The sequence below is a fragment of the Neolamprologus multifasciatus genome, chromosome 7 (genome assembly GCF_963576455.1).
Source record: "Neolamprologus multifasciatus chromosome 7, fNeoMul1.2, whole genome shotgun sequence".
Classification (NCBI taxonomy): Eukaryota; Metazoa; Chordata; class Actinopteri; order Cichliformes; family Cichlidae; genus Neolamprologus; species Neolamprologus multifasciatus.
The window spans coordinates 1088425-1113426 of NC_140445.1; the positions used below are offsets into that span (position 1 = coordinate 1088425).

Consider the following 25002-nt stretch of genomic DNA (forward strand, 5'->3'; position numbering starts at 1 on the left):
TTACACAACGTAAAGGCATTAAAACCTCGACAGGTGCACAGAAACGTACCTGTCCAGCCAGTTCAAGACATTTGTTGCCATGGTAATCTCCGTCTCCCCTGGAGCCAGCATCACCCTCGGTGGGAGTTATCGTCTGTTTGCACACGTGTGAGAGAAGGAGAGATGCTAACAGCTCTGTGGCCTAAAACGATTTGTCACCTAGCGTAAAATATTACGCTTAGGGAGAACGTGTTGCCCCACATCTGCTGTGTCCGCGCTTTATTCCCAGGATACCTCAGAGCCTGAAGCAGCCAAACAACAACATTCGACTCCACCGTCTGAGGGAGATCAATACTTTGGCCAAAAACTTTATTGATCTTATACACAAGGGTGCAAAAAGCAGCCCACCCCACCTGAACTCATGGATAATTAAAAAGATGGAATCTAATTCCATATTTAAGTTTATGTTTGAGAATAGACTCAATTAAAATTAATATTCTTCCTAAATTATTATATTTATTTCAAACATTACCAATAGAAATGAACCAGAAACAGTTTAATAAATGGGATAAAATTTTGTCAAGATACATATGGCAAGGAAAAAGATTTAAAACCCTACAATTTAACAAAGGAAAAGGGGGTGGGGCTTACCTTCTCTTAGGGAATATTATTGGGCAGCACAATTAAGGCCTATGATATGCTGGTGTGATCCTTCCTACGATGCTCAATGGAAAGCCATTGAGGAGGGTCTGACTTCCATCCCCATACAAGCTGTTATAGCAGCCTGCAAGATTTAATAAAAACTATTGAAAATCCATGGATCAAGCTGACTTTTAAAATTTGGGAAACAGTAATAAAAGAATATAAACTAGAAGAGGATGTAGCGATTCTTAAGTGGTGTGCATACGACACACATTTTGCTCCAAATAAATTGGACACCAGATTCAAAGATTGGACATATAAAGGATTAACAGCTTTACGTACGGTGATGGAGGAAGGGAGACTAATTAGTTTTGATAAAATGAAAGATAAATGTTCATTAGAAACACAGGATTTTTATAGATATCTACAGATGAGGCATCTTGTCAATAAAAAGATAAAATCTAAGGCTGAATTAAGTAAACAGCTGCTGGACGTGTTTAAAGTTTACAGTTCAAATAAAAACACAGGTATTATAGGTGACCTCTATAAAGGATTAACAAATATGACATTACACTCAACCTTGTATATCAAAACAAAATGGGAAATGGAGGGAGGAATAGAGATAAAGGAGGAAGAATGGACAACATATGGGCATATCAATGGAAATGTAGCAGCTCACAGAGCTGATAAGATATTTTATTACACCAAAAATCTCACTATGAAGGTAACCCTCCTGCTTGCTGGAGAAATTGTGGAAATACAAATGCAAATCACTATCACATTTTCTGGGACTGTCATGTTAAACTTATTGGAAGGGAATACATGCAGCAATGCAAGAGACATTTGGAAGATATTTACCTTTGGAAAGTAAAACTCTATTTTTTGGCCAGAAGGACGGACAACGAACGATAAATACTTGTTTAATATTTTACTGGCATCAGGCAAAAAAGCATCACAAAAAACATCTTTCTTCAGAGAGCCCAACTATGAACATGTGGATGAACATCACAGTGGACATTTACAGGATGGAGAACATGACAGCAGATGTGAACTACAAGAGGGAGCTGTTTGTATCACGATGGAAGAAATGGATGGACTACATTAAAAAACGCAGGCCAGCTTTTGCTTTAGATTTGGACTTTGTTAACTACTAGAAGACTAGATGAAATATTAGTTACATTAATGGAAACAAAAACACACTCCCTACATTTATTTATTTATTTTTCTTTCCTTTTTCTTTTTCCTTATGTATTTTTTATTTATTTTGTTTGTTGTTTCCTGTTTTGCTTCTTTTTCTTTTCTTTTTTTCTTTCATTCTTATCGTATGGATATTTTAGTTGTTTAAATATAGAAAAAAAAAGAAAAAGTATGTACTGACAGATAGCTGAAGTTGATGGTGTTGTATAGTCAGTGTTGGGAAGGTTACTTTTAAAATGTATTCCATTACAGATTACAGATTACATGCCCCAAAATGTATTCTGTAACGTATTCCGTTACGTTACTCAATGAGAGTAACGTATTCTGAATACTTTGGATTACTTAATATATTATCATGCTGTCTACAACTACATGAATGTACTATTGCTGTGATTTATTACTGTTACTGAAGGTTCGCGGCTCCGAACCGTAGTAAAGGGACCTCTGGCTAATACGGTGGGTTCTGTGTCGGCTCGTAGCTGAAAACTAGCTTTACTTTGTTGTCTGGGTCAACTTTGCTAGCAGAGACAGAGAGAGGCGTTGAAAGGCTGCTCCAACAGAACTTATTGTTTCAGAGGAAAACACGAACACGGTGTACAGTCGAGTCTTAATAGCTTACTTACAGCTGGGCTCGTCAGGCTCTCTTCTTGGCTGCAGTGGTTATTATTATATTTACATGCTTCCAGCTCCCGTTTCTGCTCGATGACAGCTCATACTTTTCCTTTTTCTCCCTCCCTCGCTCACAGACACATAACGTGTATGGCAGTCCATTCTCCCTGCAGCACGGACTACACTGCCTATGATGCTACATTCTTTAGAGCTATACCTGTAGCATTCTGCCTGTTAGCTTAGCACAACAACAACAACAGGCGCTCTCTCACCCAGGAAACACGCAGAGAGCGTCACCCTGTAACCATGGCAACCGTAACGCTGCACCTGGAACAACAGAACGTAGCTGTCAAACAAAACCCAAACAGTCCTGACCCGCCACAATATGAAACAGGGAAGTACCGCCGTGTAATCCATTTATTTCAACAAAGTAACTGTATTCTAAATACCACCTTTTTAAACGGTAACTGTAACGGAATACAGTTACTCATATTTTGTATTTTAAATACGTAACGGCGGTACATGTACTCCGTTACTCCCCAACACTGTCTATAGTGATTCTAAAATGTCAATTAAAAAAAGAAAAAGAAAAAACTCGTTGTCACCGTCTCCCGTCTGTTAAAGTGGAGTCTTTTCAAAATGTGCTTCGTCAGTTACACTTTGCTAGCAGCAGGTTGGATCTCCTTTTGCCTTCAGAGCTGCTTCACTTCTTCGAGACACAAAGTCAACGAGGTGTCAGAAACATCTTCCACATATTTTGGTCCATATTGACACGACAGATGCTGCAGACACATCCACGATGTGAAACTCCAGCTCCACCACGTCCCAGGTCTGCTGACTGTTTCTACCAGATTCTGACCCGATCACCTCAATGTTGCAGCAGACATTTCAATTCAGTTTCATTCAATACAGCGCCACGTCACAACAGCTGCCTCAAGGTGTGTGACATAGTAAGACCCTACAACAATACAGAGAAAAGCCCAACAATCAGATGAGCAGCACTTTGGCGACAGTGGGAAGGAAAAACTCCCTTTTCAACAGGAAGAAACTCAAAACACTGTTTTTAAATCGGGATCAGGTCAGTTGTGTATTACCTGCTGCTTATTGCTTCATGTTCCTCCTTTTAACTTAGTCTGTGCCTTGCATCGTATCCTCTCTAGGCTGGGGTCTGAGCAGTTTTACAGTAGTTTAAAGACCCATCTGAGAGCGAGCACAGCAAACAAGCCTCGGCTATAAATGTTCTTCTATAAAGTGCTGCAGGAATAAAACTGAAATCCCTGAAATAAGTTTGCATTTTGCAGCATGCAGGCTCTGCAGGGCTGCAGTGACATGTTGGAGAGGTCTCTGATACCAGCTGTCAGCTGACATTTTCATTCAGAGGTGATGCACGAAACTATTGAAAGTACAAACGTGAAACTATTCACCATCTTTATAAAAACACTTCCCTGTATATGTAACTTAAGCTTTGAAACATTTGGAGCTGCAGCAAAAACAGATCTTTGCTTCAGTCTGCGAGGCAGCAACATCACAACAGCTTCACCTACAACCACTCACCTGTGCTATAGCTCCACCTACTGGACTTATTGGAGCAGACACATTAAAAATAAAACAATAAATCATCCCTACCTTGACTGTGATGGCGATGGGCGTCAGGTAGAGCATTAGTTCTGCTTTTCTCTTCACGAGAGGACACGAGCGTGACGGGCGTCGCGTCATCTGCTGTTTTTAAATGTGCTGCACAAATAACTTTTGAATTGAAGTGAATGTTTGTCCATAAAGCACCACAGCAAAAAAGCTGCATCAGTGTTTTGCTGGGATGTGTCTGCTCCTCTGGCTTTCCTGTTAGCAGTGAGTGCAACGATGTCACAGAGGTTTTAGTGCAGCATAAACTCCAGCAGATGTTTGTCACTCTGGAGCACATTTCAGGAAAATAAACTGATATGAAATGAAGCGCCTTGAGGCGACTGTTGTTGTGATTTGGCGCTATATAAATAAAATTGAATTGAATTGAATTAACAAGAAGTAAATGAAGGAAAGCGACAGAAGCAGACAGGATACGACGAGCGTCACATCTGAGACAATAACCAGGACCGTTTCTGACACCTCATCATTTTTATTGTGCAACAACACGGCAGCAGAGGACGATGTGATTTTGTCTTGGGAAGAAATCACTACTGGAAATCACAGGACTCAGATCCACACACGTCTGCTCTCCAGAACCAGGACGACGTGCTGAGGTCACGGCGGGCGACAAATGTTCATCAGCAGAACGATGAGACAGAAACACAGAAGAGCCGTTTGGAAAGGCAGGAGGTGCAGTGCTAACAGGCTGCAAGAAATATGAATACTGACTCACGTCTGTCTCTATCAGTACTTATCATACAAAAGATACGACACACATGTGTGCAAAGAAGTGTCCAGGTTCATCCTGACCATCAACCTTTCTGACTGAAGGTCATTTCTGCCAGCAGGACTTCAGATATAAGCAGTGACGTGATATAAGACAATAACACTGTCAGTCATGGTCTGGCATTCCCAGATCACAAAGCTCAGCAGGACATAAACCGTGTGGAGTCATCAACATCATCAACAGAAGGCAGAAGAGCTTTGAATCAAGAAGTCTGGAGAAGTGTTCCTGCAGGTCCTCACAGAGACGCCAGAGAGCTGCTCAGAGAGTTCAGAGTGAGCTGAAGGATGAAGGTCAGACCGTAATATTCCTCCAAAACTGCCTTCATGGACCTGCAGCCGAGAAACCGATGCAAAGTGTTTATGCAGGTGAGAGAAGTTCACCTGAGGGCTCTTTCAGCGTGCATGCCGAGCGCTGAGAGACGGAGGTTGTGCTGCAGGCAGACGTTTGGACGGCGACTCAGACTTGTCTTCTAGACGTCGTCAAATATTTGTCTACGAGATGACGACAAGACAGGTACCGTCCTCCCGAGTGCACAAAAACACACAAGTGAACACAGCAGCACACAAATCCACACGTCTGTGGACACGTCAGTGCCTGCAGAAACGGCTGTGCTTCACTCCAACACTGAGCAAATGAACAAACTGACAGTTTGAAAAATGAAAGGATCTCTCTGCTGCTGAAAAGTGTGAAATAGCCAAATGCCTTGGACACGTAGTGAAAACCTGAGATATTTCATGAAAACTTCATCGTGATCACCGTAACGTTAGGAGATCTGTGGCTGAGTCAGAGCACACACGGGTTTGTGCAGATAAAGACACAACGAGGAAGGTTTCTGCAGGACAAATACATCCGATTAAGAGAGCAGCTGCTAAAAGACAAAGCAGCAAACACATATTTGAAGCTGCTGGTGCCTCTGGAACCCCACCAACATCAAGCTGTAGGATATTTTGGACAATCTATAATCTTCTAACACAAAAACATACAAGTGTTCACTGAAGTAAACACACAGAGCAGTAGCAGATTTTTTTAAAATGTTTTATTTATTTTCATTTGCTGCTAACTGCCTTGTTTTCATTTGTAGTTTTTGTAGTAGGAAGAACTACAAAATCTACAAATAAAAAAAGTGCAGTTAACAAATGTAGTGCTCTGCACTATGTGAACCCCTCAGCTGAATTTTTAGGTTTTTCAGTTCAAGCCAATTAAATGAAATCCAAAAATTCAGCCCCAACAATCAAATGGTCCCCTATGAGCAAGCACTCTGGCAACGGTGGAGAGGAAAAACTCCCTTTTAACAGGAAGAAACCTCTGGCAGAACCAGGCTCAGGGAGGGGCGGTCTTCTGCCATGACTGGTTGGGAGGTAAGGGGCAAAATTAAATCAAACAAAGGAGAGCACAGCGTATTTATGACAGGTCGGTGGACTGTGGCTGGAAAACATCATTACTGTTTTTAAAGGGTAACTGGTCCACATCCACAATTACAGCTGTAATTGTGGATGTGGACCAGTTACCCTTTAAAAACAGTAATGACATTAAACACTATTCATTTAAGATGTGATGGAATCAAAGTAATTATTTCCAATCAAATGCTGCAAAGGAACATTTTCATGTGACACAGCGTAAATCTTTCCATAAACATAAACAATCCACAATTGTCGATGGGACGTGTGCATGCAAGCACACGCAAGCGATCCCCGCTCTGTGAGGTCATGATAATAATCATGACCTCACAGAGCGGGACATTCGCTTCAGCCGAAAATCTTAGAGGCGCAACCAGAAAGCAACTTCAGGAAGACCAAAGACAAATGCGACAACAGTTAAACCTTCAAGACACCACGAACCAAAGGATTGTCTTTCTGTTGTCTGCTGTACGTGTCCCACAGTTTGTGTGAGTTCTTCCATCTCTTGCCTCAATTGTGTGTTTTCTCGACTGAGTTGTCTGTAGCTTTGAATGAGTTGTCTGTAGTTTTGACTGAGTTGTATGTAGTTTTGACTGAGTTGTCTGTAGTTTTGACTGAGTCGTGCGTTTCTTACCCTGAGTTCTGCGATTTCATACCTGAGTTCATCTGTCGTACGCTGCAGTGGGTCTGCGTGATCTCCGCTTCTCTGTGACATTTCTTTAAAGGTTTAAAGCTCAAAAGTGTCAAAAAGTTAAATCTGTTAATGATTTAAATGCAAAGGTTGGCTTTGTCTAAAACAACTGGCTCTTTCTGATTAAACTGTTAAACGAGCTCCTCTATTTAAGGTCTTGGTGGGCGTGGCAGAGAATGTGATGTCGACCGTGACGTCACGACGATCGTTTGAGAAGATCAAAGGATCAAAGGAGCGTTGTGGCTCATTCTGCGCATGCTCAGATCAATGAACGGGAGAGTTATTTGTAAATACTTTGCTATCTAACAAAGGTGCTTTTAGCAACAGCTGCTGGTGATTCATCGTTATCAACCCTTAAACTTACTTAATATATTATCATGCTGTTTACAACTACATGAATGTACTATTGCTGTGATTTATTACTGTTACTGAAGGTCCGCGGCTCCGAACCGTAGTAAAGGGACCTCTGGCTAATACGGTGGGTTCTGTGTCGGCTCGTAGCTGAAAACTAGCTTTACTTTGTTGTCTGGGTCAACTTTGCTAGCAGAGACAGAGAGAGGCGTTGAAAGGCTGCTCCAACAGAACTTATTGTTTCGGAGGAAAACACGAACACGGTGTACAGTCGAGTCTTAATAGCTTACTTACAACTGGGCTCGTCAGGCTCTCTTCTTGGCTGCAGTGGTTATTATTATATTTACATGCTTCCAGCTCCTGTTTCTGCTCGATGACAGCTCGTACTTTTCCTTTTTCTCCTCCCTCGCTCACAGACACATAACGTGTATGACAGTCCATTCTCCCTGCAGCACGGACTACACTGCCCATGAGGCTACACAGTGGCGGTCCTAGCCTGTTTGGCGCCCTGGGCGAAGACTCCCTCTGCCCCCCCCCCCCCCCCCACACACACACACACACAGAGATTGTTAATGTGTAATGTACAGATTGTACATTAACATAGAACTTTTGTCGGAACCATACTGAATTTCACCAGAGAAACATACACACACACAGATATGAAGACAGAGAGAGTATGCATTGTATGCAAACGGCTACCAAACAGCCATCATAATACGTCACACAATGAGAACAGGACAAATCAACAATTGTCAATGACTAATTCATATTAAAATCTATAACATAATGTATTGTTTGGAGTTTAGTCTGTTACTGTTGCTATTTTTACCATTTCTTCTTGGAGCAACTGTAACGCACATAATTTCCTTAGGGATCATAAAGTATTCTGATTGGTTCAGGATGACCTGCCATTATCCAATCACACATCTGCTTACCTGCATCTGTTGCTCGTTCCTCCTCCTCTTCTTTTCTCTTTTTTCTAAACTGAGGACCCGATGGCTTTGAACCCAGGATTCAAATCATGAACACATAATGGGCTTGAATTTACAACATTATGAATGAAATGTGCTCTATTTGGAAGCAGCAGGTCTCCCTCCCCTTTCACCGGGTTGTGTGTGAGACTTTAAATCATCAAAATATAAAATATGAATTTTAAATTGTTATTGATCCTTTACCCCGAGTCCTAAAGTGTATATTTATTTTCTTACTCTTCTTATATTTATTGTTTGTTTACTTGCACTGCTGTAACTGGAGCCTCGTCGTCTCGTCTCTATAAACTGGACTGTCTGTAGCGGAGATGACAATAAAGTTTACTTTGACTTCAGCAGCGAGCAGGCGCACCGAGGAAAAACATTGGTGCAAATTATAAGTCTGTATCATGATGTCTCCTGTTTTCGTGTTTGTTGGTTTGTTATTATTTTGTTTTATTTTGCGAGTTGGTTATTAGACGCTGCTCCAGCTGGTCAGTGAATCCCCCAGGACATTAGGCAGGTCAGTTCTTTATTAACGAGGCCACATATTACTGAATAAAGTGAATAATATATGGATCCACATCCATAAGCACATTTCTCCATTTGTTTTACATTTTTAAACCAGGAAATATTTTATTCTACACAATGAAACCAGAGTCTGCAAGCTTTTTGTTTTGAAAGAAGAACCCTTTTTAATCTGAGCGACTCCCTCCTGCCTCCCATCATCCCAGGACCTGAAGACGTTTCACAACATCAGCTTCTCTCTGGTGTTTTCAGGGAATAAATGAGGACGCTGAGCTCGAGCGCTGCTCCACCAGCTACAGGTTTAATATCAGATCAACAACAGTAGAAAAACAGAGGCAGAGACTACCAGACAAAAAGAAGAGTAGGAAATCCAACATCATCCAACAGCTCTTTAAAATAATTCCTCTGTACAGTATTTACACACACACGCGCACACACACACACAGAGCATGTTTACAGCTACACACTGAGGAGGAGGAGCCTGTCACTCAGTCAGTACAAGGAAGCAGTCTGAATACTGCCCTCTGATTGGCCGGCCCTCCTTCATCCAGTGTTCTCTTTATTTCACGTGAAGCTGAGACGCATCCAGGTAACGGTGTGATGTCATCTGGAGCTGAGCTCGTCCTTCTGAAAGAGGTCAGAGGTCACCCAGTCGTCCCTGCAGGTACGTCACTGTGAGCTCTGCATCCCAGCAGCACCTGTTGGCCAACGGGACCGCCCAGAACCAGCAGAACCCAAAGGGACCAGGATCCGGTCCAGCGAGGGTCGGAGCAGTTGGCTGGACGTCCAGGCAGAGATATCAAACATACACAGAACACCACTGAACTGATGTCACAGGAACAGAAACGCTTCTTCACGTGATCCAGTCACATGACTCGGAGAGGCGGAGAGGCTGGCCAATCAGGTGTGCCTGCGGAAAGTGAGAGGAGATCACGGGTCAGAAGATTTTACCAGGGGATGGTTTGAAATTAAAACAAAGAAGAAGAAGGTGATGATGATGAGGAGGAGGCTGATGTCCTGTTCAGTAACTCTGGTTTTTTTACACTGAGATTCACTGATCTGACCAGTAGGTGGAGCTGCTGCACTGAGACGCCTGAAGCAGGGTCCAAGCATGTTCATGGATGTGATGAGCACCTGCGCAGTCCTCACACATAACTGCTGTGTGTGTGTGTGTGTGTGTGTGTGTGTGTGTGTGTCTTACCGTTCTCACCTCCGTGCGGGCGGGTACATGGACGGGGCGGACGCTTGCTGACTGGCGACGATGGCGGAGGACGAGAGGCCTGAAACAAAGACAGGATGTCAGAACTGAAACTCGCACACGCCACTCATTAAAAGCAGCTGCAGGCTCAGTGGGGTGAAGTGGGCGGGCTCAGAGGATCCCTTTCCAGCTATGAATCATGGGAGGTCAGCTTCACCACGGCTGTGTGGCTGGTCACTAAACTGAGCAGGTTGTCCTCCAGTCCGAGAACACCTGAGCTAAACAGGCAGCAGGCGAGGCTCACCTGAGGGGTAGGACAGGTCGTACAGAGGGTATCCCAGGTGGTGATGGGACTGCATGATGCGCTGCGAGGGCGAGGAGCGTGGCCGGTCGCCCTCCCTTTCTCTCTCCCGCTCTCGGTCATGTGGCGTCTTGCTGTCCTGGATGGACGGCGACTTGCTTTTGTACTGGCTGGCGTGCAGCTGCAGCAGGTCCAGAGCTTTGGCCTCGCTGGACGGCTTCACAGACGGACTTGACCTGGAGGGCTTCTCGCCGTCCTCGCCCGCCCCCACCTTCCCGCCGTACGAGGAGGCGTAGTAACTGGCTGGCAGGTACGAGCCTGGAAAGACAAACATAAAGTTTATGTTTGAACATAAAGGTTCGACGTGATGGCGTGGCGGCAGCTTGAGGCAGTGACGTTTCAGGCAGCAGCTCTAAAGGTCAGTACGCCATTTCTCAGGTGATTAGTGAGTAACTGTTCTCCAACAAACTCAGAATGAATCCACTACAAATACTGCAGCAGCTCCGTGTCACCAGCTGTGAACACAACGGCTGAGACGGATCCAAACATCACATTTTATGCATGTGGCTAGAGACCGCCCACAAATGCATGACGCCAAAGGCAGAGGAGAGAAATCGTAGGCGTTTAAATTCATGCCTGCATCTTCAGACTGGAGATATGAAACACGAGAGTTTTATCCTTCACCAAACACACAACAGGAAGGGAAGAGACAACGCCACCTTAACTAAACGCCATCCTATTCCTTCTCACCTCAGTCTATAGCGCCGGATCACAGCAACAGTTTCCACTTACAGTGTGAGTAAAGACAACAACAGAGACTTTGATGCGTCTTTGTTGACCAGCATGTTTGTCCCACAGTGGCCACCGTAGCCAGGATTACACATGCAGTGGTGCTTAAAGATCTTTAAACCTGTCAGAGTTCGGCTGAGCTCTCAGCATCGACTCCTCTACAGCGCTTTGAAAGCGTCGCGCTTCTTTCGGGGGCCAGTGAAAGTCTGATCATCCGGGTGCGTCGCATTCGTCTAATTTTATATTAACCCTTTAAGACCCACCATTGAACCAAGTCTGCCAGAGCTTATATTATATGTTTACATGCTGTGGAGCCATTTTTGGGAACATTTCAAGTTGCTATACATCAATACAACCATTACAGCCTAAATTTTAATAATATGTCTGCATTAAGTGCATAGTAATTACATAAATTGCAAAAAAGTGCAATAAACTACAAAAAAATTGAAAATCGTTTTTGTAACATATATTTCTAGTTAGAGAAATTTAAGAGGCTTATCCCTCAAAACTGTAAATACAAAAAAGTTGCACAAAATAGTTTCCCACCACAGGAAATTTATTTTGAGTGTCTTCATAGTTTTATTTTTGAAATACACCAATTTTTATATCCTGCAGGAAAAACGAAATATTATGATGCAAATTTGCTAAAAAGCAGCATATGCATCAAAATAAACTATTTCCAGCAGTGCAATATGAGTCCTAAGCATCCCAGAAACCACACAGAAAGTCATAAAGTCAAAGATAACTTTTAAAAACACCAGTATAGGCTCATGAGGCCCTGATGGTAAAAAACTACATTTCCGCAAAATGTTCTGGTTTCGGGCAGGTAATGGTGGACATGCAAAAGTTCACGCTGACGTCTATTCCAAAGTAGGAAGTATTACAAACAGCTGATCGGATCAGCAAAGCGTGTTTCTGGAATATTATGTTTTTGTTGCTGCAAGTGCTTTTTATGCAGTTTTTGCAAAGTTATGTGGAAGGAAACTGTGACCGAGGACAAGCTGATGGTATAAGATGTAAGTACAACTCCTCCGGTTTCATATGCAAAACAATTATTGCGCTAGCTCACGTGTTGCAGAGCTACAAGGATTTAAAAATGCGTAAAACAGAGCGTGCTGCTCTGACCGGTTTTAAAGGGTTAATGACGTGAATGAAAATGAACAGAAGTGAATTTGAAGCGTCGGCTGGTCTAAAACAGCCTGATCTCATTTGTTTACACAGAAATGTGGAAAAAAGTGAAAATTGGTGGATTTTAGAGGAAGTTGAAGTTCAGCTTCCTGAAGTCTCATCAGCGTGAACAGCTGGCAGGTTTGACCGGCGAGCTTAAACAGAAACCAACAGCTGGCGCTCGCTCGTCCCTCGGAAACCACAAAGAAACGCGGCTTTTAATTTTCGGTCAAACCAAAACGCTCGCGCTCCTCGCTGGTTTTCACTCGCCGCCCTCGCCGCCCTCGCGCTCTCTTTGCTGCTGCGCCTGCTTCATGTTTGCGTTTCTCACCTGGGTAATTCTGCATCATGACCGAGGGCATGCCTCTGTACCCGGGGTGGCTCGGCTCGTAGCCCTGGCTGTAGGCGTACGGTCCGTGCATGTAGGGCACGTAGCCCTGATGCTGGGCCAGCGGCGAGGGGAATTGCATGTGAGGCGGGCGCGCCTCCTTCCCGCCCCCGCGGAGCTCCTCGGGGGGCAGCTGTGTCCTACCCTCCGCCGCCTCCTTCGCCGCCTCGTCTTTCTCCTTGGGCCGCGGCCTCTCTTCCTTCACCTTCCTGTCCCGCTCCTCCTTCCACCTGTCGTCCTCCTGAAGTTTCGGCGCCTCCGAGTATTTGCTGGGGTAGACGTAGGACCACAGACGCGCGTCGGGCTCCTGCAGAGGGAGAAACCTTCATCAGCATCAAACTAACCTCAATCAATCTGAAAACACAAGCGAGGAGGAAAGTGTGACAGAGGAGGACGCCTGTACCTGTCTGTACCACATGGCGGCTTCGACGCTCGCCGCTCGGCCCGACTCCACCCCCGACTTTGGCTCTTCTTTCCCGTGATGCCCTCCTTCACTCAGCTTGATCTTCAAACCCTCGGGCTGGGCGCCGGGCGCCTTGGAGTCCTCTCCCTTCGCCATGATGACCGACTTGGCCTGTTCCGAAGCCGCGGCGGGCTCTTTGGGCTTCGCTGGGTTCACGCCTCCCCTGGCGCCCAGATCCGTGAGGCTGGGTGCCCTTGACAGAGTGGGCGGTACCGATGCCTTCTGCTTCCACTCTTCTTTCACGGAGGCCTCGCGCTCTTTGCTCTCCGCCTTCTTGTCGGCGTGGCGCTGTCGCTGCTCCTCGTACTGTTGACGGTAGGCGGGGTTAGAGGCCAAGAGGTGGGCGTGGTAGGCCTGCTCGTGGGAGTAGGAGTAGGGGGGGACGTAGTACTGGTTGTAGTAGAGCGGCTGGGTGTACATGTTGGAGCGCTGCTGGATGACCGATGGCTGCGGAGGCCCTGGCTCCGCCTTCCTCTCCTCCTGAGGCTCCTCCTTCACTTTCCCCTCCTCGCCCACCTCTAGCTCCTCCTCTTTCTTCACTTTCACTTGTGCTATCTCACCGTGAGGTGGTGCTGCGGGCGCCGGTCCCGGGCTGGGGTTGGCATAGGTGGGGGAGTAGTAGGCGTCGTAGCTGGGGTAGTACGGCGACTCTTTATTGGACGCCTGAGGGGGAAACAGCGCCTTCTTGGCAGCCTCACGAGGTCCCTGCTCAGGCTCTGGCTTGACCTTCACCCCCTCTGCCTTACCCTCGCCGTCCTCGCCAGCATCAGAGATGTCAGAGTAGGCGGGGCTACCGGTCTTGACCGACGTGTTGTCGGCTCCGTTCTGGGTCATGTGAAGCGCGGGCGCCAGGCCGGCCTCCATCCTGCTGGCCACGCCGATGGACGGGCTGGGCGCGTTGTCGGAGAAACTGTACACCTTGTCGGCTTCGGCTTTGATGCTGGCGAGCCGGCTCTGCTGCGCTTCCGAGGAGCCGTTGAGCAAAGCGTCCGACGCCTCAGAGTACGGGCTCTTGCCCTCCTCTGGCCTCGCCGCCTTACCCGTCGCCTTCGGGCTGTCCTCGTCCTTCCCGCCGTCCCTCTTCTTTTTGTCTTTCTTTTTCTTGTCCTTGGAATGGGCGGGGCTGGAGGCGGGGTCAGTGAGGGGCGCGGGTTTAGGCTGGACGTTTTTCAGCTGGGGGCTTTTGGGTACGGACTGTACCACTGAGCCCAGAGCGGGGGAGGATGCTTGGAGGGAGTACGGCGAGGGAACTCCGGGCGCGCCGGCGGGGCGAGTCAGCTTCAAGCCTTTCTGTCCCAGTTTCTCAGCTTTCGTCATTTTCTTGACCTTCCTGTCGTCCATGCCGTCGTTACTGGCCTCGTCAGTCAAACACGCCCCCTCCTCGCCGCCGTCCGTCACCTCAGGCTCGGCCTCGCTCGTCTTCTTTTTAACCTTTGATGTCAGCTTGCCTGGTGAGGGGGAGGGCGCGTCGAAGCCCCGACCCTTCGGTGTAGTGGAGCGAGCGGGCGAGATGGCGGCGCCGTTGCAGGAGGCGGGTTCGGGATGGTCGTCCCCGTACTCGCTGTCGCCGTCCTGGTCCAGTCGGACGTCGTGGTCGTTGTGGGCGCGGGCCTGGTGGTACTTCAGTCCGTTGATGTGCTTGTACTTCTTGTTGCAGTTGGGGTGGGGGCAGTCGATGAGGACGGGGGAGGGGCAGGTCCGGTCCAGCGGCGGCGGCGGCAGGGAATCGGCTTTGCTTCCAGGCAGAGGCGTCCCGGCGCCGGTCGAGTTCGTTCTCATGCGCTTTGACGCTTTGGTGTCCTCTGAGCTGGAGGTGGGGTCCATATCCGAGGCGGGCTTCGTCTTCCTCTTAGCGGAGGACGGGCTGGCTTTGGCGTCTTCGCCGCAGCCAGCCGTCTGACTGCCACGCCGCCCTTTGCTGTTGGCCGCGGCGCCGCGCGTCTTGCTGCTGCCGCTGCCTTTGTTGTCCGACGAGTTGCTGTTGTCGTTCAACGGCGTGTTGCTGCTGGGACGCATCCTCTTACCTCGACCGCGGCCGCTCCGCATCTCCACGTCACTGGTGGGAGACTCGCAGAACCTAAAAACACAGAGGTGGACGTCAGCGAGCCGAAAGACACACCTGACCTCACCTGTACGCAGGTGTCACACAGCTGACTCAAACAACCATCGTACACAGAGCTGTACGATCAGTAATCGAGTATTGATTACTCCATCGAGTAATTGGATAAGACTTACGTTTGTCTTATTAATGAGCCAGGAAGGTCTCCATGTTGTTTTTGTTTACCTGCATGACACCTGCAGCCTGTCACTGTGTTTACATCTGCAGGTCGACCTGCAGACGTATATCTGTATATTTTTCCCTGACACGTTCATTCGTGTTTACATGGTGGCGACTGAGCACAGCAACAACGAGCTCGTTTTATACTCGAGGTCTCGGCCGAACGGCGTGAGCCTGAGTCGTTTCTGTACCTCGGCGGCGCCCAGTCGTGCCGCGTGCAGTCCAGCAGGGTTCCAACGTACGTCTTGTTCCTCCAGGTGACGTTCACAACCAGCATACCTGCAGGAAAACACAGATGAACACGAGACATGTTTGAGCGACTCGGCACAGCGGCTCAGTTAAACTCAACCTGAGTTTTAATTTCTTACAGCTTTAGTTTAAGAGCGCTGGGCCTGATATGAGCTTACAGTAAAAGAAGCAACGCGGAAACACTTTGCAAACATTATTATGGTGAATTATCAGAATCAAGTCAATTGAGACCATTTTAAGCCCTCCCTCTGCTCTCAGTGTTGAGTCTTCACATGAAATGTGTGAGAAGTTTCTGCACCTTTATAAAGAAGGTAGCCTCGGCTAGTGCGCAGGTTATTTTACCCACATCTGACGCCTCTGATCCTCCAATTTGCTCGGCTGTCTTTCAACAGTTTGAGTCGGTTACTCTTGCTCAGCTACAGGAGGCGGTGGATCATCTGAAGCCTGTAGGCTCGCCCTACGATGCTATCCCTCCCCGTTTTCTGAAAGAAGTTTTTTCTACCACAGGTTCAACTATTTTAACCATTTTAACCATTTTAACCATTTTAAATAGCCGTACTTCAGGTGTGGGTCCAAAGAATTTCAAAGATGCAATTGTGCAACCACCTCCTCCACCTCATGATGCTTAATCGACGTAATCAACTTTAATTTGATGCACATGTTTAAAAAAATTCACAGAAATAAATTATTTTTCAAGAATAATTAAATAGATTCAACATCTTTCTTCAGCAGAACTGCAGACTGCACAGATGGTTCCCAAAGGAAAAAGTACTATAGCTTACTAGGGTATATTAGACTTAACAGTTACTATATACAGTAATGGACTTCTATATATTTTACATCAGATTAAAACTTTGGGTGTAAGATTCAGATAATTATTTATTAAAAGCTCGACATTTTAAATGAGAATAAGAAAGAAAAGTATGTCTTTGTGCCCCCTTTTGTCTGTTCATGCCCTATCGGCCCCCCTGGCTAAACTTTGCTAGCTCCGCCCGTGCACAGTTACGTCAGCTGTAGAAAAAGATCCTGGTGTAGAAATAATATTAAATAAATTCTAACAACAGCTGATCAAGCTTAAACGTGCTGCTGTTGTTCAGCCGCTGGTTTCCTCTTTGTGGTGAGAAGTGAGACAAAAACAAAGAAGAGAGACGATCAGCTGATTATTGATCAGTTTATGATTGAAGTAGCAGCAAGAAGAGGCAGTCGCTCCATATATCTGTTGTTAAGCTTAACGCTGGAATGCTTTACAAACATTCAGAGATGAACTTACACACTTGCTTTACTTCTCTCAGGGAAAACTTCCTCAGAGATGAAATGCTGGTTTGAGGCTACAAACACACACAGCTGCTCTATCACGTGACCACACTGCTGCGACTGCTACGGTTATGAGCCGAGTTACGCCGTGTCGTAGTTTTGTGAGGTGCTTTTTTGATATTTAATGGATCGATTACATTTTTTATTTCTCTCCGATATCCGATCCAGTAATTTACGTCAGTATTGGACCGACACTGATACGTAATATCGGATCGTCCATCTCTAGTGCAGTTATTAAAAAAAACAAACAAAACAAAAGACTTCACATTGAAGTACAAACATCATTTTATGTTGGTTTTAAAAAGCCAAAGGTTTTCTGACCCCACAATTAGAATAAAGGGATAGGAGTTAAGCTCCTCCCCCTCTGGGGTCTCCACACAAATGAGTCGTCAGAGTAATCCCCCACACTTACAGCTTATAGAAGCTGTGAGTGCAGCAGGAAGCAGACGTGTAGATGTGACCTTCCTCCCCGGCTGGGACGCAGATGTCGAACGCTTTCATACCAGCGTCACGCTCGGCGGGTTTCTGAGGTCGAACCACATCAGTGATTGGCTGACAGTGGAGCTAATTAAAGAGCGAGTACTTCAGCAGAACTTTCCACTAACAGGAGCGCATCTAAGAGCGCTGCTGATGAACAGCTTCCTGCCCGAGTCTATCACCTCCACACAGGTTGTCCTCCAGCTACACGCCACCCTGCATTCGGCGCCCGCAGGACGTGCAGACGCGCTCACAGGACGTCACTGAATAAAAACTGAGATGGGCCGTAATCCAGACAATAAACTGATCTTTTCACAGAGCTCCACACTGGCTCAGCATCAGCAGCTCAGCATCAGCAGCTCTGCACGCACATCACACCTGCTCAGATCCATCTCCAATCATCTGCTCAGAGGGGCGGAGTCATGAACGTTCAACCCAAGCTGATAAAACTGATGCATGTGTTTGTTAAAGTATATCAGACGGTGTTTCTTGTACTGATGGACCAATCATTTCATTTTTGTGGCTGAGTTATTGGTGCCAGATTATTGAGACGATCTCGGGCCTGTGATGAGCCTGTGATGAGCCTCTGATGAGCCTCTGATGATGCCCATTTTGTTCTTCAAATAAACACACGTAAAATAAAACAAACATCTACTGTGATCACGCTTTTCTCACCGTCCTCCGTCTCCTGCCACACGATGCCCTCCAGGTTCACGCTGGTTCCCGGCTCACAGGGTCCCAGGCACTCCGGCTCGGTCGCCAGCGCCGCGTCGACGGTGTTCACGGCGATCGAGCGCGTGCGGACCATGATCTGCTCGCAGGGAGACGAGATGTCGCCGCTGCTGGGGACGGAGCCGAGGAGGTGGAGAGGGGGAGGAGCTGGGGTGGAGACCGGAGACTCCATCTGGACGGAGGACAGAGAAGACGAGAGAGAAATCAAACACGTGAGTGCAAACACACCAACGTAATGTTTAGTTGGTGCCAAAACAAAGAGAACCACTTATCACGTCAAAGAAATAAAGATCATTTATTCCCCGTGACGGGAACAGCACCTTTGACCTTTTTCAATCCTTGGCTGCCCATCAGCAGCACTCAAACATCGACCGTCTCTCTCTGAGGTAAAATCGCAGCTTTTGTGAATGAAGTCTGGTGCAGAACATCTCCACTTCCTGTCTGACAGCAGCTTAAATGTCTATTTAAACTTCACGCCTTACTTTGTCTCTCTGCTTAGGGGTGTGGCCTACTGCCAAAACACATCCCCAACTGAGAGGAAGCCGTTTTAAAGTCCCACCTTGACCCACCTGGAACACACGTTGATTTTCAGGTAAATTTGACAGTGCTGAGAGCCGACGAGGGCGTCCCACACCGTCCTCTTCTTTAAGAATGAGAGCTGCTGCCTGGATGCAGGGAAAACCCCTGAGGAGCAGGAAAACCTCAGCTCTCAAAGACAGAATGACAGGGGGCGGGGCTACACCTCCACTATTGGCCACAGACCATCCTTGCTCCTCCTCATTCAGCCGGAGCAGCATTTATTACAAGCCACATTCCTTTCAAGGCCACAGGCCGATCGGCCTCTCTCTGGATCTCAGACGGAGGCAGAGGGCTGATGAGGGACCCGACAGAGCCTCGGGTCACTCCGCTGGCCGGTGGGTTGACACAGCGCTAGCCTGAGGAGTGAAGACGAGGAGCTCAAAGGTTTCTCTGTTTTGTTGTACAGTCTTCACCTGACAGCATAAACCGCCTTGAGACGTCTGCTGTTGTGATTTGGAGCCATACAAATAAAACTGAGTTTAACAGGAATCAGGCGCATGCTAGCGGGCCGTCGTTCTTCATTCTACATGGTTATGCTGAGGATATGTCAGTTTCCACTGGAAATGCCTTTTGGTTAAACTGCCAGCAAGGATTTGCATTTGCACTGTTACATTTTATATAATTTTAATGCACATAAAAAACAGCTGTTTGTTTAAGTGAAAATACATTGATGGAGGTTTTTTTGGGAGAAGGGAGCCGGAGATCGACAGACGGATTGGGGCTGCAGCTGCAGTGATGCAGACGCTGCACCGGTCCGTCGTGGTGAAGAGGGAGCTGAGTGTAAAAGCAAAGCTCTCAATTTACCGGTCGATCTACGTCCCTACCCTCACCTATGGCCACGAGCTGTGGGTAGTGACCGAAAGAACGAGATCGCGGATACAAGCGGCGGAAATGAGCTTCCTCCGAAGGCTGGCATCTCCCTTAGAGATAGGGGGAGGAGTTTGGCCATCCGGGAGGGGCTCAGAGTAGAGCCGCTGCTGCTCCACATCGAAAGGAGGCAGCTGAGGTGGTTCAGGCATCTGACAAGGATGCCTCCTGGGCTCCTCCTGGGTGAGGTGTTCCAGGCATGTCCCACCGGGAGGAGGCCCCGGGGCAGACCCAGGACACGCTGGAGAGATTATATCTCTCGGCTGGCCTGGGAACGCCTTGGTGTTCCCCGGATGAGCTGGAGGAGGTGGCTGGGGAGAGGGAGGTCTGGGCCTCTTTGCTTAGGCTGCTGCCCCCGCGACCCGGCCTCAGATAAAGCGGATGAAGATGGATGGATGTTTGTTTTTTGCACTAATAAAGTTGTGGAGTTGTAAAGTATTTTGTCTCGTGTCAATTATATCGTCAGTTATATCGTTATCGTAAATTTTCAATTCTATATGGTGATAAATATTTGTGGCCATATCGCCCTGCTCTAAGCATCGCGTCTGTGAGCCCCCACAGCTTCTCCTCTCAGGGGAATTTGGTGCTTTTTAGACTGAATCATCCAGACAACAAAACTACAAACAGGAAACCTAAAAATCGAATTTCTCTCGACTCGGAGTAAAGACGTCCATCCTTTAAACGCTGCCCTGACCATACGACACCATCAATCTAATCTTGAATTAACAGCTCACTCAGGACTTCAATCCACTGCAACTTTAACCTTTAATCGCAGTTTAATCTTGAATTAGCAGGCTCCGTTTACTCCCCACACCAACTCCAATAAATGGATGAATTTAAGGCTTTTTAAAGAACCACACCAGCCCCGAAGCTGAAGCTTCCTGAAGTTATTCTTAAATCCTCTGATGAACAGTCCAGTTAGCTGTGAAGCAGAAGTGTGTTTACCTGAAATCAGCCCTGAAAAACACAAATGATGAGCGGTAGAACCGAGAGGTCCAAAGACTCCTTTGTTAATGACGACATGGCTCTTAGTGCAGAAGCTTTAACAGTGGGATTATCTAAAAACAGAAACTGGGTTAGATTAGACCAAGTTTAACTTAGCTTCACAGGGAGGCATTGTCCACGCCGACCGGGTCAGCAGTGACGAGCGCTTTGCTTCTTTGTTCAGAGCTAAACGTGAGCACATTTAGATCCTTTGACCAGGAGGAGCTCACCGAGCACGGCGCTCACATACATGTTCAGCGTGCAGCTTCCACTCAGCACGCGGCTCCATCATCAACAAGGAGACACGATCAGAAACGTTTGTTCAGGCGTCGCTTTCTTACCTTTTCCCCACCGATCGCTTTCTTCAGATTTCGGCAGTCGCCCCCATCCACCTCCTCCTGCTCCGTCGTCATGGCCTGGCCTATCCCGGCTGAGTCCAGCGGCGTGTTCCCGAGCTGCTCGGCCGTAGCGAGCTCGGGGGCCTGTTGGCCCTCAAAGGGTCCGCCTCGCGGCGCTCCTAACGGCAGCACCGAGGACTCTTTCTCAGCGTTCGCCGCTCCCGCCTCCATTTTCTCCTTCTTGCTTTTCCCAGACACCCCGTCCTTGTCCTTTTTCACCACGGGGAGGATGCGGGAGGGCTTACTTGACTTGTCCGTCCCCTTGCTCGGGGCAGAGTTGGCGTTCTGGGGCGGCAGGTCCCCGGGGACCCGGCCCTGAACCTCTTTTTTAGCTCCGTCTGAGTGCGGCGTCTTCACGCTCTCCTTAGAGTTTTTACTGCGCTTGGATTTGGATTTGCTCTCTTTGCCCGCCGTGGCGGACGCGGGGCTAACGAACTTTATATTGTCAGGTAAAGCTGCCACGGCGCTGGGAGGGGCCGCCATGCCCCCTCCCTCCTTGCTGCTCGACATCTCTAGCTTGTCCTTCTCTAAGTCGGCGTCCAGGTCAATGATCAGATTGCCAACACCGATATCCCACTCATCACCGCTGTCGTACGTGTCCACCGCGTTGGAGTCCACACCTTTCCCGCCTGCAGGGCCGCTGCTGAGGGACATCTTAGTAGGAGCGTCCCGGAGCGCCACAGGAGGGCTGCAGGAGGGCCGCGCTCCTCCCAGCCGCAGGACGCCTCCTCAGGGCCGGACCCCACGCCTCCACCCGGCTCCCCGCATCGCCTCCTGCAAGGACAGGTGAGACAAACCAGAAAAGAGCAGGTTAGATCAGCTTAGCCCCGCCTCCTGAGACATTCAGAAGTTATTTTTAAGTCGATGACAACACTGATCGAAGGCCAGGAAGAGAACCACTTTACATTTTGAGTTGCTCCTCCCAGTTTCACTGTTCAGGCTGGGGAACAAAAGCACGCGTTAGGAAGACGTTTAGTCGGAAACCAAACCGTCAGATGTCAAGTCTGGATTCTTTCAGCCTCCAACGAGGGAGTCTGCGCTTTCACAGCGATTTACACCAGCACAAACAGCCTGAACCCGTCTGCACGCTCGCCGGTTGGTGGGAATCATGAGGTTGCGAAACAAAGGCCCTGAGTGACAGCGAGGACAACGCCCCGGCTTAGATCACACAATAAGGAGGCGCACCTGATTCACAACGAGGGAAAAAGGGTGCAAGAATGAATCTTAATCTTAAAGAGATGAAGCTGAAAACATGAACTAAAACGAAATGTTTTATTCAGGATCTGAGTCTCAGGTTCATCTTTGGTCCACAGAGCATCTCAGCACCACTGCAGGCTGCGACTTCCTGTTTGCTGTCAGTTCTGTTACTTCACGAAGACGATTACTCGTCAGGATAACGGCGCTGAGGGAGAACGTGCACGCCTCCTGCTCTAAAGCCTCCTGCAGGCCACTGATCACAGGACAGGAGCTCGTTGACCCCTGACCTTCTGACAATGCAAAGCAGCAGGAGCAGATTTGGGGAGGAGGCGGTGCAATGTTTACATCCTAAAGCCCCACCAACTCCACCCTGAGGCTAATTAAGGCTCATGTCTGCTGAAGCGCTCTTGTTTTATTAGTCACTGAAATATCCGTGACGTGAACGCCGACGATACCGTTCTGCTGCCGCAGCTGATTTTTCAAGTCCCAACACCGTTTACCAAAACAGGAAGTCGTTCCCGCAGGAGGAAGGAGGGCGGCACACTGCAGACGACCCAGGAAAACAAGTCCAGCAGAGCGACCGTTTCCCTGGTGCTCCTGAAGCCTGTTGATTAACACTCATCCTGCCCAATTACACCATCGTTCAAGCAACAAACTGCACAAACAGCTTCACAGCTGTGGGTCTGCTCCGCCTTGTTTTTGCACTGCAGCCTGCACACCGTCGCCCTGCGTGCAGCCTCTAAAGGTCAAAGATCGTTAAACAGATTCTGCAGTGATCCTACAGGATGCTGCAGGGCGACAGTCTTTACAAAGGTTAATCTTATTATACAGAATAAAAATGAACAGCTGCAGGTAAAAAACTGTTAATGGAAACTCTTCTGTTTTTAAATCAGTGTGGTCCAAACTTACACAAATTATTTAACTTAATCATTTAAAGAAAAACGTGCAGATGATTCATGAGATGAAGCGTCCAATTATTAAAGCCCCTCCTCCCCACCAGCCTCCCCACAGACAGGTGAACTCCAGAGTGTTTTAAATCGTGCAGCATCACGAAGAATCAGAGTAAAAGTTGCTTCATCTGTCCTCCATCGGAGGACAAAATCAGAGAGGAACGAGACGAGCTCCACCTTGCTTCTCTCAGCTGAGCTTCACCTGAGTTTAACTGCATGGCTCACCTGTTGCTCACAGGTGTTTTTACCGGCACACTAAATTGTCCAAATGCAGTTTGTTTCAGAGCTGCATGAGATTCAGTCCCGACTCCGTGACGCGTTTCCTTATTCTTAATAATTATTTGTAAAAAGACCCAACAGTAGATTAGTTTTGTTTTGGTTCTGTGGATGTTTATGATTACATTTTCCATGAAGGCATTAAAATGTTATTTATTCTAATAATAATAATAATAATAATAATAATACCACCACATACTATGAATATCACAGTATCTCCTGATAAACACTGTGATAAAACCTTCCTTTTCCAGGCGCAGCTGCTACCTGCATTCAGGAAATATAACTCTCGTCTTATTATCGCCACACCTACAAGAGCACACACAGAGAAACACCCACCCTTCAAAGCAGCGTTTCCACCCACCACCGAGCGTCTGTGCGTCCGCAGGATAACACCAAAACAAACACGTCGTTGTGAAATTCATCCAGATTAAGGCCTGACTGGGATTTCCACAAGTTCACAAAGATCTGATTCAAAAATCGTCCACGAGGATAAGAAACCAACAGAAAGCAGAGTGATGTGTCTGAGGTTTGTGTGGATGGCCGCACAGACGGAGCTCACGTTTAGTTCCAAATCTAACCGCAGCATTTAGAGAAACTCCTGGGATTCATACTTCTGTGACTCTACTTTACACACTGGTTAACCTTTAACCCGTCTGGCAGCAGCGCTACGAAGCACACTAACCGAGGAGACAGATGGACAGACAGGAGCTGTGGACATAATCCTGCTGCTAATGATTCAACTGCTCTGAGAAAACACGCCAGCAACACCGAGCCGAACACACCACGGCCGAGGCCGGCGCCGTCAGACGCTCCTCCATCCATGACTCAGGTCAAACTTTACCAAGTGATTATTTTGCAAATGTCACATATTACTATAAAACAGAAACAGAGTCTCAGTTTGACAAACATTCAACCATCGATCACTTAACTGGAAGAGAAATGCTTTTGTCTTATTAATAAACAATAATAAACACCCAAAATGATGTTTTATCTGTCAAAACAACCACTAAACCTTTGTATTTATGCACCATATTAAAAACATTTTCTTAAATGCAAAAATATACAAAAAATGTCAAATAAAATAAAACAAATATGCAGTCAAAACTACGGCATAAAAACGGACCTGTACCGTCTTCTTGGCTTCCTGACGTTAGTGAAGTTTATGCTGCTGTTACAGCAGCCGGGCACCCCACGCCCCCCTTTAGACTCACCCCTGTTTGCCTCTCTGTAAAATAAGCCTGCCATCAACCTTCATCAAGCTTAAACTTAAAAGCTTTCACGTTTCCACAGTAAAGGTTTTAATAAAGCTGGGCGATAGAACAATAACGATATGTATTGCGAAATAACTTTTTCTCGATAGAAAAATTAAACTATTGCGATAAGCCTCATCTCTCTTGTCCTCTTAAAAAAAAAAAAAAAAGAACAGCCAATCCAAATTAAGTAGCGCAGAGCCGAACCAATCACAGCCGCAGCGTTACGTCACGTGACTTGTTACGTACCGCACATGTGTATTTGTTTGGGAAGCAGCCTGCCGCCGTGCCGCCCGGGTAACGGAGGAAATGAGTGCCGACTAGAGAAAAATCAACCGAGAGCGTGAGCGAAGGTTACCGAAGAGAAAAC

The 25002-nt window shown here is 47.2% G+C and overlaps 1 protein-coding gene and 1 long non-coding RNA gene across 4 annotated transcripts in view; both read right to left on the reverse strand.

Moving 5' to 3' along the window:
* Positions 1-1841: 1841 nt before the first annotated feature.
* LOC146513392 (uncharacterized) lies at positions 1842-7779 on the reverse strand. Its single transcript, XR_014875020.1, has 2 exons — positions 7435-7779; positions 1842-7288 (listed from the first exon to the last, which is right to left on the reverse strand). It is a non-coding gene; the product is annotated as an uncharacterized LOC146513392 (long non-coding RNA).
* A 1129-nt stretch (positions 7780-8908) lies between these two features.
* znf609a (zinc finger protein 609a) overlaps positions 8909-25002 on the reverse strand; it is a 28215-nt gene continuing 12121 nt past the window's right edge. Inside the window, exons 2-10 of one of the 3 annotated variants that reach the window (XM_085165853.1) lie at positions 20900-21730; positions 18072-18300; positions 15548-15635; positions 13360-15155; positions 13019-13044; positions 12559-12922; positions 10275-10589; positions 9983-10052; positions 8909-9682 (exon numbers count right to left, since the gene is read on the reverse strand). In XM_085165853.1, the coding sequence (XP_085021979.1) occupies positions 9673-9682; positions 9983-10052; positions 10275-10589; positions 12559-12922; positions 13019-13044; positions 13360-15155; positions 15548-15635; positions 18072-18300; positions 20900-21610 (3609 nt within the window). In that variant the 5' untranslated portion in view covers positions 21611-21730 and the 3' untranslated portion in view covers positions 8909-9672. Of the gene's footprint in view, positions 9683-9973; positions 10053-10274; positions 10590-12558; positions 12923-13018; positions 15156-15547; positions 15636-18071; positions 18301-20899; positions 21731-25002 lie in introns of all 3 variants that reach the window. The other 2 variants (XM_085165851.1, XM_085165852.1) reach the window with 2 other exon arrangements.